The 17,091-nt window shown below is 36.1% G+C and overlaps 1 protein-coding gene across 1 annotated transcript in view; it reads left to right on the top strand.

Moving 5' to 3' along the window:
• The window catches only part of LOC149207230 (protein DMR6-LIKE OXYGENASE 1-like), a 67,501-nt gene extending 52,476 nt beyond the window's left edge, over positions 1–15,025 (top strand). Inside the window, exons 3-4 of the mRNA XM_089395670.1 lie at positions 13,991–14,312; positions 14,422–15,025. Coding sequence (XP_089251796.1) covers positions 13,991–14,312; positions 14,422–14,673 — 574 coding nt within the window. The 3' untranslated portion in view covers positions 14,674–15,025. The remainder of the gene's footprint in view (positions 1–13,990; positions 14,313–14,421) is intronic.
• The last annotated feature ends 2,066 nt before the right edge of the window (positions 15,026–17,091 follow it).

Here is a 17,091-nt window from a genome sequence, read left to right as displayed (position 1 = left end):
GTACATTCAGTTCCATTTAGTTTTCTGCAAAGTACATTCAATTTTTGCAAGTACATTCGATTTTCTGCATAGAACTTTCAAGTTTCTGCAATGAATTTTTAAATTTCTGCATAGAACTTTCAGATTTTAACATGGTATCAGAGCCTTGGTGAAGTCAAGTCCAAGGAGATTAGAGATCACTTGAGGAGACTCCACTCGCTGCCAAAGTTTTTTGACTGAAATGTCTTCGTCCTACTTCAAGATAAAGGAGAAGTTGAATGATGCTTCAAATTTTGGTCCATGGAAAACAAGGGTAGATATCACTCTTGAAGAACATGAAGTTCTGGAGTATGTTGAAGACACAATAGCTAATCCACCAGAGAATGCAAGTGATGGTGTCAAATCCAAATATAAAAATGGTGAAATGAAAGCTAGAAAAAATTATCCTTGATTCTCTTAGTGATCATCTCATAACTTATGTCTCTAGTTTGAAAAAAGCTAAAGAAATGTATGACAAATTAATTGACATGTTTGCAATTAGTAACTTAAACCAGATTATTGCTTTGAAGAATTAGTTGAAGGACATCAAGATGAAAAGAGGAGAGACGATTCAAGCATACTTCTTGAGAATGACTAAAATCAGGAATCAATTGTCAACAATTGGTGAAGTTGTACCCGACAAAGAAATAGTGTTGATTGCACTTTAAGGTCTTTCTCCTGTTTGAGAGAATTTTATCACCACCATCAGCAACATCAACACTATTCCCACATTTGATGAGCTCTTGGGAAAGTGTATCCAAGAGGAGGCCAGAATGATCTCTAGAGGAGGAATTTCACATCATGAAGAAAGTGAACCTACTACATTTTCACCTTATGACAAGAGAACGAAAGGTAATAAAAAGAAATTTTCTTTCAAATCAAGTAAAGGGAATCTAAACTTGTCAAAAGTTATATGCTTTAATTGTAAAAAAATGGTCATTTTGCTCGTGACAATAAAGAAAGAAGAAGAGTTCCTAGATTCAAAAGAAAACCTGATTACAGAAAATACTCTTCTGAGAATCAAAGAAAAGGGCACCCCAAGAAAACAAGAAATCCAAGATATAGAAATAATGCAACAGAAACTCAATCATAATATTTTATTGTTTCTGCTCTTTCCAGTTCTTCTTCTGCAGATTCATTTGATAGCTGATTAGTTGATAGTAGTGTTTGGAAGTGCTTCCAAACATTTAACTGGTTACAAGGAGGCACTCTATAATCTAGTTGAGAGAGAGACTAATTTAAATGTTATCCTTGGAGATATTCTACCCACCAAGTTAAAGTTTATGGTTCAGTTTCATTTCAATTAGATAATGGCAAACTTAATTTTCTACAAGAAGTTTTGTATGTACCTGGTTTGAAAAAGAATCTTGTATCCATATCTGCTCTAGAAGATAAAGGAATGAAAGTTGCTTTTATTAATGGAAAAGTTCTAACTTGGCCTTTGAACTCAAGTATGAGAGAAGCCTTCACTCTTGGATCAAGATGTGAAGGGCTTTACAAAGTCAATGGTAAACCCATTCATGCATTGGTCCATGATATTGATCTTCAGTGTGAGCTATGGCACAAAAGATTTGCTCACCTACACTACAAAGCCTTATCTCATGTAAGGAAGATGGTTTCTGGAATGCCTGAGATTAGAATGGATCATGAAGGAGTCTGTCCAGGATGTGCAAGTTGAAAGCATATAAAGGGACCATTCCCTTCAAGCAGAACAAAACTAGTCAAGTACTTCAGTTCATAGATTTTGATTTATGTGGATCTATGCTTGTTATTTCTCTTGGTGGCTACTTGTATTTCATGATTTTTGTTGTTTTTTCTCGCAAGACATAGATATTTTTTCTGAAAAAAGAAAGGGGAAGCATTTGACATGTTCAGAGATTTCAAGGAGTTGATTGAAAATCAAAAGGGAAAGCTGATCAAAGCTTTTCAATCTGATAATGGGGGAGAGTTCACCTCCAATGAGTTTAATGATCTTTGCAGAGACGCTGGAATAAAGAAAGAGACCACTGTGCCGTATAATCCACAACAAAATGGTGTGGCTGAGAGAAAAAATAGAACCATTATGGAAGCAGTTAGAGCCATGTTGCATGATCAAAAACTACTTAAGTTTATGTGGGGAGAAGCTGCAAATACTGCTGTTTATGTGCAAAACAGAGCTCCTCATCAGGCCTCAGACAATAAGACTCTGAAGAAGTCTTCACTGGTTAAATGCCTAAGGTGAGTCACTTGAGAATCTTTGGTTGTCCTGTGTACTTCCATGTGCCGAAAGAGAAAAGGAACAAACTGGAAGCTTCAAGTAAGAAAGGTACGTTTGTTGGTTATTGTGATAATTCAAAAGCTTATAGAATTTATGTACCTGGTCAAAGAACTATTGAGTTTAGCAAATATGTAATATTTGATGAAGATGCAACTCTTAGAAAAGCAAGAGACCCTCCTCCTCATGCCGTTGCTGAAAGATAAGCTGTTAATGAAAAAGAGCTCGCATCTGAGTCTGAACTGGAACCTGAGAATGAACTTGTTGATAATCCAATGGGTTCCATGGATCCTATAGATCCTCCACCACATGGTTCTCCTACCAGAAAGAGACCACTATGGCTGTGAGATACTTTGCAAGATGCTGAACAACATGTTGCCCCAAGAGGAACGTTTAGACAAAGTAAGAAGCCAAGTTGGTTTCAAGGGTACGTTGTTGCCATGAGCAACATCATTTAGGCAGAACCTTGCACCTTTGAAAAAGCTGCAAAAGAACAAGTCTGGAAAGATGCCATGACTGAAGAATACTTGTCCATCATCCAAAATGATGTCTGGGAAGTGGTTCCCAGACCTCATGGTAAATCTATTGTCACTTCCAAATGGTTGTTTAAGATTAAACATGGTGCAGATGGTAGTATTGCAAAATATAAGGCTAGATTTGTAGCTAGAGGATTCTCTAAAAGAGAGGGAATAGATTATGATGAGATTTTTTGCACCTGTAGCTCGATATTCTACTATTCGATTTGTTGTTGCCTTAGCGGCTAGCCAGGGATGGACTTGATGCGGATTTAAACAGGAACGCAACAAATTACAGAAATAACCATAAATACAGAGATGCAGCGAAAATAATGCTTCATTTCATTAATGTAAAATACTGAAATATGCTTACAAACAGAAATGGAAATAAAACAGCGATGGCGATGGTAGCTTATCTCTGAGAAGAGATGTGGCAGCTACATGCCTCTAAACTGTGTTACAATGAGGCTCGAAGGCCTATTTATTGTTGAGAAACAATGGAAAACCCTAAACATCCAAAAACTTAACCCTAGGAGATGAAACGCCAAACTATGGGCTCTATTTCAGGTAAATTAGTACATCAACTTCCTGGGGTCGTAACTTTGGCATACGATCTCCATTTGACATGCACAATAGCTCGTTAGAAAGATCTATTCGAGGACTGCAACTTTGGGAAGAGCAACATCGACCCATGGACCCATGTTGCTCCCAGATTTCCCAAAAAATGTCGTTTATGGCCTCAAAACAGCACCGAAGTTCAGGATCCGAAAAACTGCTAAAAATAGTACATTGTCTTACAATTAAGGAAACTGAAAAACTGAAAGAGATAGTTGTGGGGGTCCATGTGGGATAGGTGGGTGGCCACCAACATCCACCTGGATTAGGACTCTTCACCAAATGAACATGAAAACTTCTTTCTTACATGCCTTTCTTAAGGAAGAGGTATTTGTGGAACAACCACAAGGCTTTGAAGAACATGACAGAGAAACTCATGTATACAGACTGAAGAAAGCCTTATATGGGTTGAAGCAAACTCCAAGAGCTTGGTATGCCCACATTGATAGCTCACTGATAAAGCTTGGTTTCACAAGAAGCATTGTTGACCCAAACCTCTACTTCAAGACAGTCCAAGGTATACCATTGATTTTGGTATCGTATGTTGATGTTTTATTCTTGATAGGAGGAGAACCTCTTATCCTCCAGTGTAAGAGGGAGTTAGCTTCTGAATTTGAAATGAAAGACCTTGGTTTGATGCATTACTTTCTGGGACTAGAGGTATGGCAAAGACCTGGTGAAATTTATCTTTCTCAAGGAAAATATGTTGTTAAACTTCTTGAAATATTTGCTATGGTAGAATGTAAGTCCATGCATACTCTTATGGAAATGAACTTTAAGAAACTATGTGGCAAAACTGTAGGACCTCGTCTAGCCCCCACAGAGTATAGACAACTCATTGGTGCTTTGATGTTTTTGGTAAACACTAGGTTTGATATATGCTTTGTTGTAAACAATTTAAGTCAGCATATGATTGATCCCTTTCATGCCCATTGGATTGTTGCAAAACATGTACTTAGATACTTGCATGGAACTATAAATCTAGGATTGAAATATACTGCTAAAAATGTAAGACTTCATGGATATACTGATGTTGATTGGGCAGGTAACTCTGCTGATAGAAAGAGCACTTCTGGGTGCTGCTTTAGCTTGGGATCTGCCATGATCTCTTGGATGAGTAGAAAGCAGAAGTCTGTTGCACTAAGTACAACTGAAGTTGAGTACATTGCTGCTAGCATGGCTAGCTGTGAGGCAGTTTGGCTAAGAAAGCTTTTTGGGGAACTATTTGAGCAAGTTCTAGACACAATAGTTATATATTGTGACAATAAGAGCGAGATTCGTCTTGCAGAAAATCTTGTGTTTCATGACAAGTCCAAGCATATTGAGATCAAGTATCACTATATCCAGGATATGGTGCAGAGAGGAGTAGTGAGGCTCCATCACATCTCCACTGATGATCAGATAGTTGGCATTCTTACCAAGCCTTTACCAAAATGGAAGTTCTTAGTTTTTAGAGAACAACTTGGACTTATAGATGTGACCCTTCAGGGAGGTGGTCACAGTTGATCGAGAACACTGAGTTGCCTTTCCCCCTTGTTAGAGCTCACAGGATTAGGGAATGATGCCGGAAAGCTCTTGAGGACAAGGGACCTCTTGTGTAGTGTGTGCCACAAGAGTAGGCCTCAGTGTGCATTCGACCCATAGTCTGGGACGTGGGGAGAGCCACCTATCTGGCCAATAGGTGTAGTGAGACTTGTCTAGGATGCAGGTGTTCCACCACTTGACACTTGGTTGTGTTTGGTTCTTGTTTGTGTGACTTGTTTGAGTCTTGTTTATGTGATGTCTGTGTTTTATCACATTTTTTTTGAGATGAAATTTGGTTGAGTATAGTCCTTGTTTACGTGACATGTGATAGTTTTTTCCTTTACAAATTTGTGTCAAGTGGATGATTCTTATCTAAATTGCGACTTCATTGTTATAGATATTACCGAATAGAGTTGAACTGAGATGAATGAAAGAGATCAAAGAAAGCAAAGATCTTTGATTTCAAAAGAAATTCCTCCCCTACTGAGAGGGAGTATTAAAATTTGACAGCTCAGGGATGAATTTCTCTTAGAAGAAATCATATCTTTCGGTTTCGTTTGAACCGCCTATAATAAAATTTCATTTCTAACAATTCTAATATGACTTTCCAAAAATAGTAAAGTCACATTTCAATTTGGAAGTGAGTTTCCAAAAATAGAAATTCATGTCTAAATGATCAAGGATGATCTCAACATATGGAATCCACTTTAAAATATCAATCATGATTATACAAGTCAATAATTAATATTTTTATCATTGTTAGTGTTATTATTATTATTATGATACTATTATTTATAAAATAGTCTAAAGTCATTCACCTTTAATGGATTAATAAAAACGAATTCTCTCATGAAATAAGTAAATTAAATTGAGAATCTCTTACTTGGAAAATTGAACCTCTCTCTTGGAATAAAATAGTAACTCCACTTAAGAGAATGTAACTCTCCCTCACTAATTCAATGTATGACAAAAGTGTAACTCCTCATTAAATGCACTTGTAACTCCCTTATTGAATTCAATTTGTAACTCTCACCAAATACTTTCTCTTTCCTTTCTCTTTCCCTAATTCGAATTGTAACTCCTCAAGACAAGTGTACCTCTCTCTCTATTCTTGGGATGAGTTACATTCCTCCTCAAGTAACTCCTCCTTCATGGAATTCAATTCTTCTATTATTGGTTCAAGGAATGAATTCATTTTGTAACTCTCATTTTTCATCTATTTAAACAAGAGCAAGTGAGAGTTGAGAGTAACATGTTCATTGTGAAGAAGGAGAGCTAGAGTTGAGTGTGTGCAAGAGAAGTGTGAGAGCAAGTGAAGAGTAAGAGCAAGGGAAGAGCTAGAGCAAATGCGTATGACAATATCTAATTAAGAGAAAAATGATATTTTCCAGCAAAGAGCAAGAGCACTTCAGCTGCAAGTTGATCAAACATTGGTGACTTTATTCATTCTCATTCTCTCTCTCTCTCTGTACTCTGTTGAACAATTGAAGAAATCTAATAGAAGAAGAATCATTTGGGTTTTTCCTTTGTGGGTTTTGCCCTGGTCATTGGACCTAACTCTCAGTGTCTCATATTTGTATTTGATTGTCTTTATATGATCCTTAAGTTTATGTTCTATCTACAATTGCTGTTCTGAAAAGTTGTGAAGAAGAAATCTGCATTCTAATTAATTGTAACAACATAGTACATTCAGTTTTTTGCAAAATACATTCAATTTTCTGCAAAGTACATTCAACTTTCTTCAAAGTACATTCGGTTTTCTGCAAAGTACATTCAATTTTCGGCAAAGTACATTCGGTTTTCTGCAAAGTACATTCAATTTTCGGCAAAGTACATTCAGTTCCATTCAATTTTCTGCAAGTACATTCAATTTTCTGCATAGAACTTTTAAGTTACTGCAAATAATTTTTAAATTTCTGCATAGAACTTTCAGATTTTAACACCTATAACAAGTTTGTTTTTTAGTAGAAATAAAGAAATGGGTTACAAGCCAACCCAATAGCTCAACAAAATAAAATATGCCACTATTTGCCCACACATGAGCCATAATGCCTCTCTAAGCATGATGTCACGCCCTTTTAGGAATAACGAGGCTCTAGAAATGCATACAAGGGCTAGGTGCATCTCCAACTATTGTGATCAACCACAATTTGAGGAAGGGTCCTCAAATCAAAGCCTTGAAACATCTCCATGTGTCCAAAAGGTAGCTCTTGGTGCCTTGTGTCATCTCCATTGGTGAAGTTTTCTATCCCTACTTAAGGATGTGGATGTATGAGTGTCAAATCCAAATGAACCAATGTCAGTTAACTCAAAGGATGGATGCGGTATCAAGAGAAGGGCGAAAAGTGGTAAGTGTGGAATGGTTATGGACACGCTACTTCAATCAAAGTTTCCCAAGTAGTGCTCCTCCATAACCCTAAGGCCTTAAAGGGGGTCCCACTGGACTAGGGCTAAAGACTAACCTAATTGGTAAGGTGAGAGAGCAAGCTTATAGTCAAGATTGGTCAATTATCTAGATCACCCCTTTATCCATGTTAAAATGCTCAAAATATTAAGTAAAAGCACTTGATTGCAAATGGTTAAAGTACCTGCCAAGTGGTAGCCCACCTTTATTCAAGGGGAATGCTAGATGGTGAGAGGTGTATGGCCTGTGCAAATGGCAGAGGAACGTGGTAATATCATCATCACTAATCAATATGTAAGGCTGTTGGCTAGCTGGTTGTCCAAGACAAAAGAAATTTTTTCTCTTATAGGGTTACCCACTTTTGTTGGGTAACATTTGGCTCCAACTTACGAACATTTGCTCACCACAGAGCGCATGATCCATATGCTCAAATGGGGAATTCATGAGAACCCTTGAAATCCCTGGGTTTGCAGACCTGTTACCCGCACACCCAAATCAACTTGTTTGCTAGCATGTGTATGTGGTGCTGATTGTCACCCCTGCATTTATATGATATAGTAAATCCATGCTGAAAAGAAAAAGGTCAGCTAGATGCAATCCAATCTAGAATGCAAAGCAACAACATGAATAATGTGTAAGTAGGATGCACACATAATGATGCAATGTAACTACCTACCCTAACCTATGTTGGCATACAATACATCATCTAAGTATAGTCATATGGCCAATGTAGCTAACATATCATTAGATCAATATCATACCTCTTACCCCTATGACTAATCATTAGATAAAACAAGGAAGCATCATGGTCATCTTTATCATAATACTCATGCTAGATCATAAGCGTGGCAGGTGGGAAAATAAATGAACCATGGATTGGTTTTGCTACCATGAGAAGGGACAGAGGATGAAACGGGAGAATCCAAATTTTGCCTACATGCTATTTTTTTCTTGCAACTTGAATCTGGAGTAATTAATGATCAAATTTAGGAACTCCTGCCCATTAGCTATTTGAGGCATACATCATTCGTTGTTGTTGCTAGGGACATGCTGTGAGTGGCCTGAGGAGAAAGGTGGTTGGAGGATAAGATCTCGACAACCTGGTTGCTTGTCATAGCAGTCGAAGTCAAAAGGGTCAATCAAAATTAGACACCGCGTTCAAAATTTATGCGACTTATCACTGAGGGATGACAACAAGAAAATCTAAAGATGGCTCAAACATATTAACAATCGTATCTTCCTGATCACTATGTGGGGTGTAAGGCAGGATTAAATCTTCATATTTTGGTTCCCCCACTTGAAGGCGAAGGACTGTGGTTCTCCAATATCCAAAGGGAAAGATGCTTCAGTAGAAACCCCAAACCCCCCCTCCCCCCCCCAAATGCATTGGTTGCAGATACCATTAGCCCCAAGTTTGCAACATGCTACATGGGTTTGAAAGAAACCCCATTCTCTTCAACCTTCATGTTGTTGCCCTTAGCTTAATCAGTGTTTCACATCCTCTAGCCCTAATGGCCTCAATGTTGAAAGGCATATATCTCCTGACAAGTGCGTCATAGAGGTGTCCTCCTCGAGTTGTCTGGCCTTATTCCCAACTTCCGAAGACAGTTTGTTCTTCTTCCTCCTGGACCTTGGCTGAAGATTTCCTAGGGAAATATTGAAATAGATCCCTATGGGTGAGGCTGAACCAACAATGAAAAGGTAAGTTTTCATAGTCAATCCTTTGACACTAGGATTGTTCATCTCGTTCACCACCTAAATTCTCTAAGTACCCACCCTGTCACAAGTTTCTTGGGCCAAACCCTGGATGGAGCCAATCTTATCTCCACAATACTGAAATTCTTTTGGCCTTAGAGATGAAGGGGCAAACAAGGGAGGCGCACCCACAAGGCTGAATTTTTCCTTCAAAACTGTCTCAAATCAAAGGATTGGGACCAAGGTTTTAAGAGCAAACGGGAAGAACGATAGTTTCAGGGACACCCTGAAAAGACTGCTTTCTTGTCCACCAGACTATGGAACAAAAAAGAATTGAATCATCTTTGTAAAGCAGATAAGTGAACCCTACCTTTAGTAACAATAGCCCAGGAAAATCCAATCCAATTAACAAGCATAAAATTATGTGGTTCTCGACCACAAAAGTATTCTATCAAGGTCTTGGTCTCCAGGTCCTTGTCACCTTCCAAAATCCATTCACCCAGCAATGGAACCCTTACCAAATCAAACGTAGGAATATATTGTTTCCCTTGTGGAAATCTCGACACCCTTTCACCTGCCTCTTTTGTCCTCAACTCATACTTCCTTTGCCAGGCATTTTGTAACATTATCATATTAATACTCAATTTTTTTTTCCTATTCTGGAGTCTCTCTCTCTAATTCCGACTTTAGTAAACCATCCCCTGAGAAGCCAATTTGGGGATTCAACAAACATAACAAGCCTCTGTGGTTTATTTGAAGCAAGTGTATTGGGTTCACTATTTTCTAATTGGCCTTTAATGACCCGAGATTCAGACTTCGAGATCCAGGCTTCACTCTTAACTTCATGTGTGGCTTCCTCATAAGAAGGCGACTTGTCATCCAACTGCCTTCCGACTGAATTGTATAAGGCTTTTCAAATAACATGTGTTTGGTCTAGTCTGAGCAGACAACTTCCATGTGGGTGTCAAATGCATATATATTTTAAATTTTTTAAACAATGCTCATATCTCATAAATATGAGCTCTGTGAGAATGATGTAGGGACCATGTAGCATATCTGGATTGACAAGATCAGGATGGATGAAAAATATAAAATCAATGGTTAGAGTGGTTCTCAATGGGTGATAATAGCAGTTAATTATAGACATTTCTGTGTGTATGTTTTCAATTCATTAAGAATGTTTTTAATTGATTTGGATTGGATCATTATATTATTTGTTATCCATCTCGATGCATTCAGAGTGGAAAAAGTGGAGGAATCAACTCATGGGACCACTTTTATCGGCGAGAACTAGTTTGGCGAAATGGGGTCTGAAACCTTCCGGGAGTGTTTTGAGACATCAAATGACGTTTTTTTGGGGGTAAAACTTTGATGCTTTTGTGCGACACCTTTTCATGTTGTTTTATGTACAAAGATCTTTCCAATGGCGCAAAAAGCACGTTAATTGGAGTTTGTATGCAAATGTTATGCCACTCAGAAGTTGACCTTCATTTTTTCACACATATAATTCGGGAGGACGCTGCATTAGGGGAATTTTGAGGTCTAAAATGGGCCTCCTAAGGAAATTATAAAATATTAGTGGAAATAATAAAATAAGATTAGATTACATAATCAAATTTAGAGGGAAAAAAGAAAAAACTATTTTGTCAACTCGTATTTTCAAATTTTGAGCGGAAACACTCGTTTGATGCAAAATTTGATTCCTCATCCAAGAAGTACGCATGTTGCATACTTTCAATGGACCCTGATACATGAAAAATGAGAAATACATGAGAAAACGTGATGACAATCACGTTTTTCATGTATTTCTTATTTAATCACGTTTTTTCATGTTGCAGGATCCATCCAAAGTATGCAACATGGGTATTTCGTGGATGAGGAATTAAATTTTGCATCCAACGAGTACTCTGCTCAAAATTTGAATAAAACCTTAGGGAGATAAGTTGAAAATACGAGTTGAAAAAATAGTTTTATTATTTTTTAATCTTTTTACTTTTTTACTCCAAAAATGGTGAATCATCCCCCATGGTTGACATCATCATCTTGAATCCTATTGGTTCTCATAAAGTCTATTTTGGTTGTACATTTTTCTTAGGACGCCCATTTTAGACCTCAAAAATTCCCCTAATGGTCAGCCCCTATTATTCATGGAAAAATGGTTAGCCACGTGATTATGATGTAAAAGACTCTAAAAGTCTATATTGTAACTCTATTTGAGAGTTGATGTAGTCAAACTTAACCATTAGTAGGCTATTAGGCTGTGTTATAACCGAGACATTAGGAGGAAGAAACATTACATTCTTTTGATAGCGTTTTGTTCCATAGTTGAGCAAAGATAGCTAGGAGAGATATGAGGTAGAGCACATAGAGAACATCTATGCACTATAGCAACTCACGGGCCACAAACATTACTTCTTTGTACCTGTAGCCTTATTTTCCAGACAGAGAAAGAGAGCGAAGCAACCTCACCTTCTAGTTGAGTTTTCTCCCGAAAGGGTTTCCTAGAGCATATCTTGTCTTTTATATGTGTGTGAGCTTATTTTGTCGTTCTCTACTTTTCTGCATAATTTCCTTTTGCATGCATGCACTAATCACATTGAAATTTATAGATTTAGAAGTTTAATTAAAATGTAATAGTGTAACAATTCAGAATTTTAATATATTACTATCAGATCTGTTGTGACGAACTGTCTAGTGGAATATCCACGGCAGTTTACGGATCATTAATGGAAAAAATTTTCAGTCTGGTATTGTTGGTTAAATAATTTTTCCTTTAAGCATGTTTTAGAAGATGTAAGTTTGTCAAAATACTTGGCACTCATCCAGGGAAAGAATGGAAAAACTTTTCAGTCTGGTGTTGTTGGTTAAATAATTTTTCCTTTAAGCATGTTTTCGAAGATGTAAGTTTGTCAAAATACTTGGCACTCATCCAGGGAAAGAATTTCAGTTCATCCTGGTTCATAAGAGAGCTCATCCCACTGATTGAATCACAAATTGCTCTAGTAAGTTTGTTACCAGCAATGACCAATTCTGAATACATTTCAATTGAAAAATAGTAGTCTTCATCCCATAAATAAGTAGCATGTCTGTTGCCCACAAAATAGGACATAGCACCATTGTGCCATGGGCAGTAAAAATGGATGACTAACTATGATATTGTTATTTGTTGGTCAACAGAAAAGCTTTTGATTTGTTTTTGCACGTTTGGCCTGTGAGGAAACTTGAACCTGTTTAAGTTCTGCTTGTACTTTTGTTGCCAAAGGTAACTGTCATCGCTCTAGCAGCTACTATGTAAGCTTTGAAAAATATTTTCTTCTATGACTAGAAAGTGCTTTCATAAGACTATCCTCAGTTTCAAGAAATATTGGAGCTTCATCAAATATGAAACTGGCCTCTGGATACGATTTATCTACAACAAAAGGAAAGGAATGATAGAGAAGTCCCATGACACTCTTTGCTAGTTTAATGTTCCTATTTTGAGTTTGAAATTTTTTGGGACTAGATGAAACAAATTTCCCATGCTAGTTTCAGAGGACAAGTTATCTGCTGCCAGAAATTCTTTGTAAAATGGATCTCCAATTTTTTTGCATAAAAAATTAACACCTCTTGCAATTTTTTGGGATGTGTCTACCAACGAAGGCATAGCCTTTATGAAAATTTGAGCACACATTTTAACGCTACAATTTTAGCCATCGTCATATCCTGAACTTCATCAACACAACTAACCTAAATATGCATTAGAACTCAGCTGACCATGAAGTTCACCATATCTGCAAATGTTAATCCTGAACTTCATCAACACAACTAACCTAAATATGCATTAGAACTCGGCTGACCATGAAGTTCACCATATCTGCAAATGTTAAAGTCAATATTCCTTGGCTTTTGCCTCTCATAGTGCTAGAAAACGATTATAGGATCTTCTTTTTTATTGGCATTTAAGATAGAAACCCAACAGTCTGCCATCATCAGTAGTTTTCTTGACTTTATCATGAAGTTTGAAGAATTAATTTATTTTGAACTTCCTTTAAGTTTATCGTAATTTCAGTTAATGCTACAGAGGACTTGAGTCCTCTTATCCAATCTGCACTGAAATGTGGCAAGTACATCGAGTTTTAAGTGTTCATAGTAGAATTTAGGAGCTAGTTTTGCATCAGGAAATCCATATAATGAATACGCATCCACTACATCTGCAGCATCCGGATCAATGAGGTGGTATGGAAATACCTGAATCTGGTGTTCCGTGGTCTTTTGGATGGATCTCTCTAACTCATCATAGACCAGGAGGATCCAAGCAGACACACTCTTCTCAGGCAGCAACACCCTCACTGGAAAAGGGGAATTATTAAGCTTCTTAGAGATGAAGCACACAAATTTCTTGTTCTCCTCTCCTATATTTTACATAGCAGTTTGTCATGGTGCACATGAAACTTCCAGCAATTGAAATGAGATGGATTTTTATCTTTAGTTCCAAACTTCACCATATCCAAGGGCCTTACACTCAGAACTAATGGAATCTTTTGCTTTAAAACACAATCAAATCACTGTTCATTACATACCATGCCACTTCCTACCATATAATCAACAGCTTCTGTGTTTGTAATGTCTAGATTTTCCATTGCTTTACCTCCAACCCCAGTGGCAAGATATACTAATGTCTCATAGCCTTTTGCATTTCACTTCTCTCACAACGTTCACACAGGGTGTGCTCACTCCGAACATGGTCATAACTATACTCTTAATACCCTTTCCCATTCCTTGGATCTCCCTCAAATCTCTTCCCGGTAAATTTTTTCTATGCTCCAATTTAAAATCAGTTCATTCTTTTTATATACCAACTTTCTCTTCGGTGGCAGTCACTGTTAGATTGTTATAACCAACAAGCAATGTTTAGTTTCCCTTCCAAAGGTTGATTGCCTGTTTCAGCTAACACATTGTATTCTTTTGCAATGCGTGATTTTTCAGGAAAGCTAACTTAGAATACTCTACTGAAATCGGAAAACTTGCGAAAACACTGTTGGGAGTAATATCAGAGAGCTTGGGACTGAGCACTGAATACATAAATGATGTATTTGGGGATTATTCTCAGCTCATGTCATGCAATTTATACCCAGCCTGCCCCAATCCGGAACTGGTCCTTGGTGCAGTAGGTCACTCGGACCCCGGGGGCATCACCCTCCTAATGCAGGATGATGTGGGCGGTCTGCAAGTCTTGCACCAGGATCGGTGGGTTCCTGTCACGCCTATATCCAATTCGCTGGTTGTCAATCTTGGGGACATAACACAGGTTTTGGACATTTGTACCTTTCTCTCAGATTTTCCATAGACAGACCTGTACCTGTAATGTGTTTAGATGTTTGCATCTGCTAATAATAATAATTTGCAAGTTTGAGCAGATATTGAGCAATGGCAAGTACAAGAGCCCAGTGCATCGAGTTGTGACAAACAACAAGAGAGAACGCGTAACAGTGGTGACAGCGTATGGTCCATCTATGAACACATTTATTGCGCCTATTCCACAGCTCGTCGATTCGTCTTGCCCACCCATTTACAAGGGGTGTTCGTATGGGGAGTTCATGGATATGTTGCAGATGAACGGTCTGAATAAGAAGTCTGTTCTTGATTCTCTCACTATCACAAATCTGTAACTCTCTAGAACCTATTATGGATTCGTGGATTCATTCACTCTCACAAATCCATAACATTCCAATAATTACTGTTCTCACACATCCATAATATTCTAATAATTACCATACATTACTGTACTCCATAAGAATATGTTATCTCCTGAAAAATCAATCAATCAATCAAACATTTAAACTGAGTGCATGTAATTTCTTATGAATTATCATTATTTTACATCAGATTTCACTTTGGAATAACATAAATATTGTAAGTTTCATGGTATAACAAGGAGCCACTGTTGTGGCGCTAGTCCCTGCCGGTTAACAGAACAGTTTGGTCAGTTATTATTATGAGATTTAATTTGCGTTATCATGAGAGCTGGTTTCCATTAGTGGTGTGTTGTAGGCATGCTTACTTGTATTAAGATTTAATGAATTGGATGGCCAATTGTTGTATGAACTTTTTGACTTTATGCGAAGAGTGAAATATAATGAACTTTGCCTTTGTTAAGTAAGAATTGTCATAAATGTCATTGAACTGATAAATGCTTGTTACAATTTTACTATATCTCAAATTTTTTGTTTCATATTACAAATCTATCCATCTATTTAAAATAATAATTTAATTTGTATCTTAATACATTAACATATATATTTAAAATATCTTTTAAAAGTATAAAGTAAAATTACCTTATCACTTGTCTTATTATTTTCAATTATAAAGTAATTTTTAAAAGACATTGGTCCTATATTTTCTTATTATGATTAAAAATAATTTTCAAAAGACACTTGTCATATATCTTCTTATAATTTTGAGTTTGTATTTCTTAAAATAAGATTAGTTTTAGATATAATTTTCCAATGTCTCATGATTTAAAAAATGCTTAGATTAATAATTAAAATATGATAAAATTTAACAGTGAATCATAGAAAACTTGAGGGAAAAAAACTATAAAAGGTAATAATAATGCATTATAATGTATGAAGAATTAGAGAGTGTTAAAGTAAGTTATGTATTTTAATAAGCACGGGGTATAAAATATGTTGAAATGCATAATAATGAATTATAATGTACGAAGAATTGGAAAGTGTTAAAGTGAGTTATGTATTGTAATAACCATGGTGCACAAAACATATTAAAATAATAGGAAGGTGTTAAAGTAAGTTATGTATTTTAATAACCATGGTGCACAAAACAAGAATTTTCTTATTTTTTTACATTTGAATATTATGGAAATATTCATAAAATGATAATGACCAAATAAACATTATTATGAATATAAATTTGTTAATTAAATTCGTGGTGGAGAGTGTTCAATATTTACATAGATCATTCTCGAAGGTCAAAGAAGAACTTAAGCATTTAAAAATTATAGTTATGGAGTCTTGAACCCATGATTGAAAGATTACATATCTAGTAACATGTTTGGACATAAATGATACCATTCAGGTTAATCTCAATGATTGAGGAATTATTCCATGGTCAAAAGAACAAAAAATATATTTATTTAAAAATATTGTTTATCATAACTTTAGTGTGAACTTTAAATTTGTCCAATTACTAATTAGCAAAGAAAATAAACCCTGCATCTAATTTCTAATTAGTAATTTGTTGCATTTAATTAATAATTTGTTGTGATGCAAAAGGACATGACTTTTGGCCTTTTTTTTATAGTTTTGGGTTAGTAAATATAGCATCTAAGTACAATAATAAAATAATTTTGATAAGTTTATTTTATAAATTAAAAATTAAAATAAACAAATTAAAATTAAAAAAACATTTAAACTTTACGAGTTGAAATGTAAATTGATCATGATCCCCAAGAAAAAATCCATTATCTTTTGGTGTTCTATACTCTTGCTTTCTGCAATATCATAGTATTCGAATTAAAAAATATAATTTATAATTTAAACTGATAAGCTAATACATTGTGTAATAATATATTGAATATATATAAATATATATATTTTTTACATAGAGAACATTGGTTTTGGAGCGTAAGCAGTGGCAGTAGAATCCAAATTCAAAATATAATGCAGTTGATGTTTATCAAAATCGTTTTGTCATTTTTGTTGCAAAATACATTTATGTCAAGTCAAAGAAATGGCACTTTATAGGCTGGATAAAGAAGTATTGTGTCAGTACAATGTCAAATTTTGTGCTGTAACATTTTGTCATTTTGTCAGTACAATGTCATTTTGTCAGCAATGACAGCACTTCATTCCAAGTCTCCATGTTTCAAAAATTTCAGTTGAAGGGGATCCCATGGAATTTGCAGAAATTTATGCTTCTTTATACGAGCTTAGCTGCTGAATTTTAACAACATCATTTCTAGACTTTCCTAGAATGGCTGCAACTGTGCGTTCAGATATTACAACTTCAACTGTAGCTTTTGTGATAAGCTCACTAGCTGCTGTGACACTGCCAAAGGTGATATACAA

The sequence above is a fragment of the Pinus tabuliformis genome, chromosome 1_2, assembly GCF_031772625.1.
Source record: "Pinus tabuliformis cultivar Carrire ecotype Pingquan chromosome 1_2, CPIR1, whole genome shotgun sequence".
Classification (NCBI taxonomy): domain Eukaryota; kingdom Viridiplantae; phylum Streptophyta; class Pinopsida; order Pinales; family Pinaceae; genus Pinus; species Pinus tabuliformis.
Note: the sequence above shows the minus strand (reverse complement) of the source record. Positions and strands in the feature narration are given on the sequence as shown.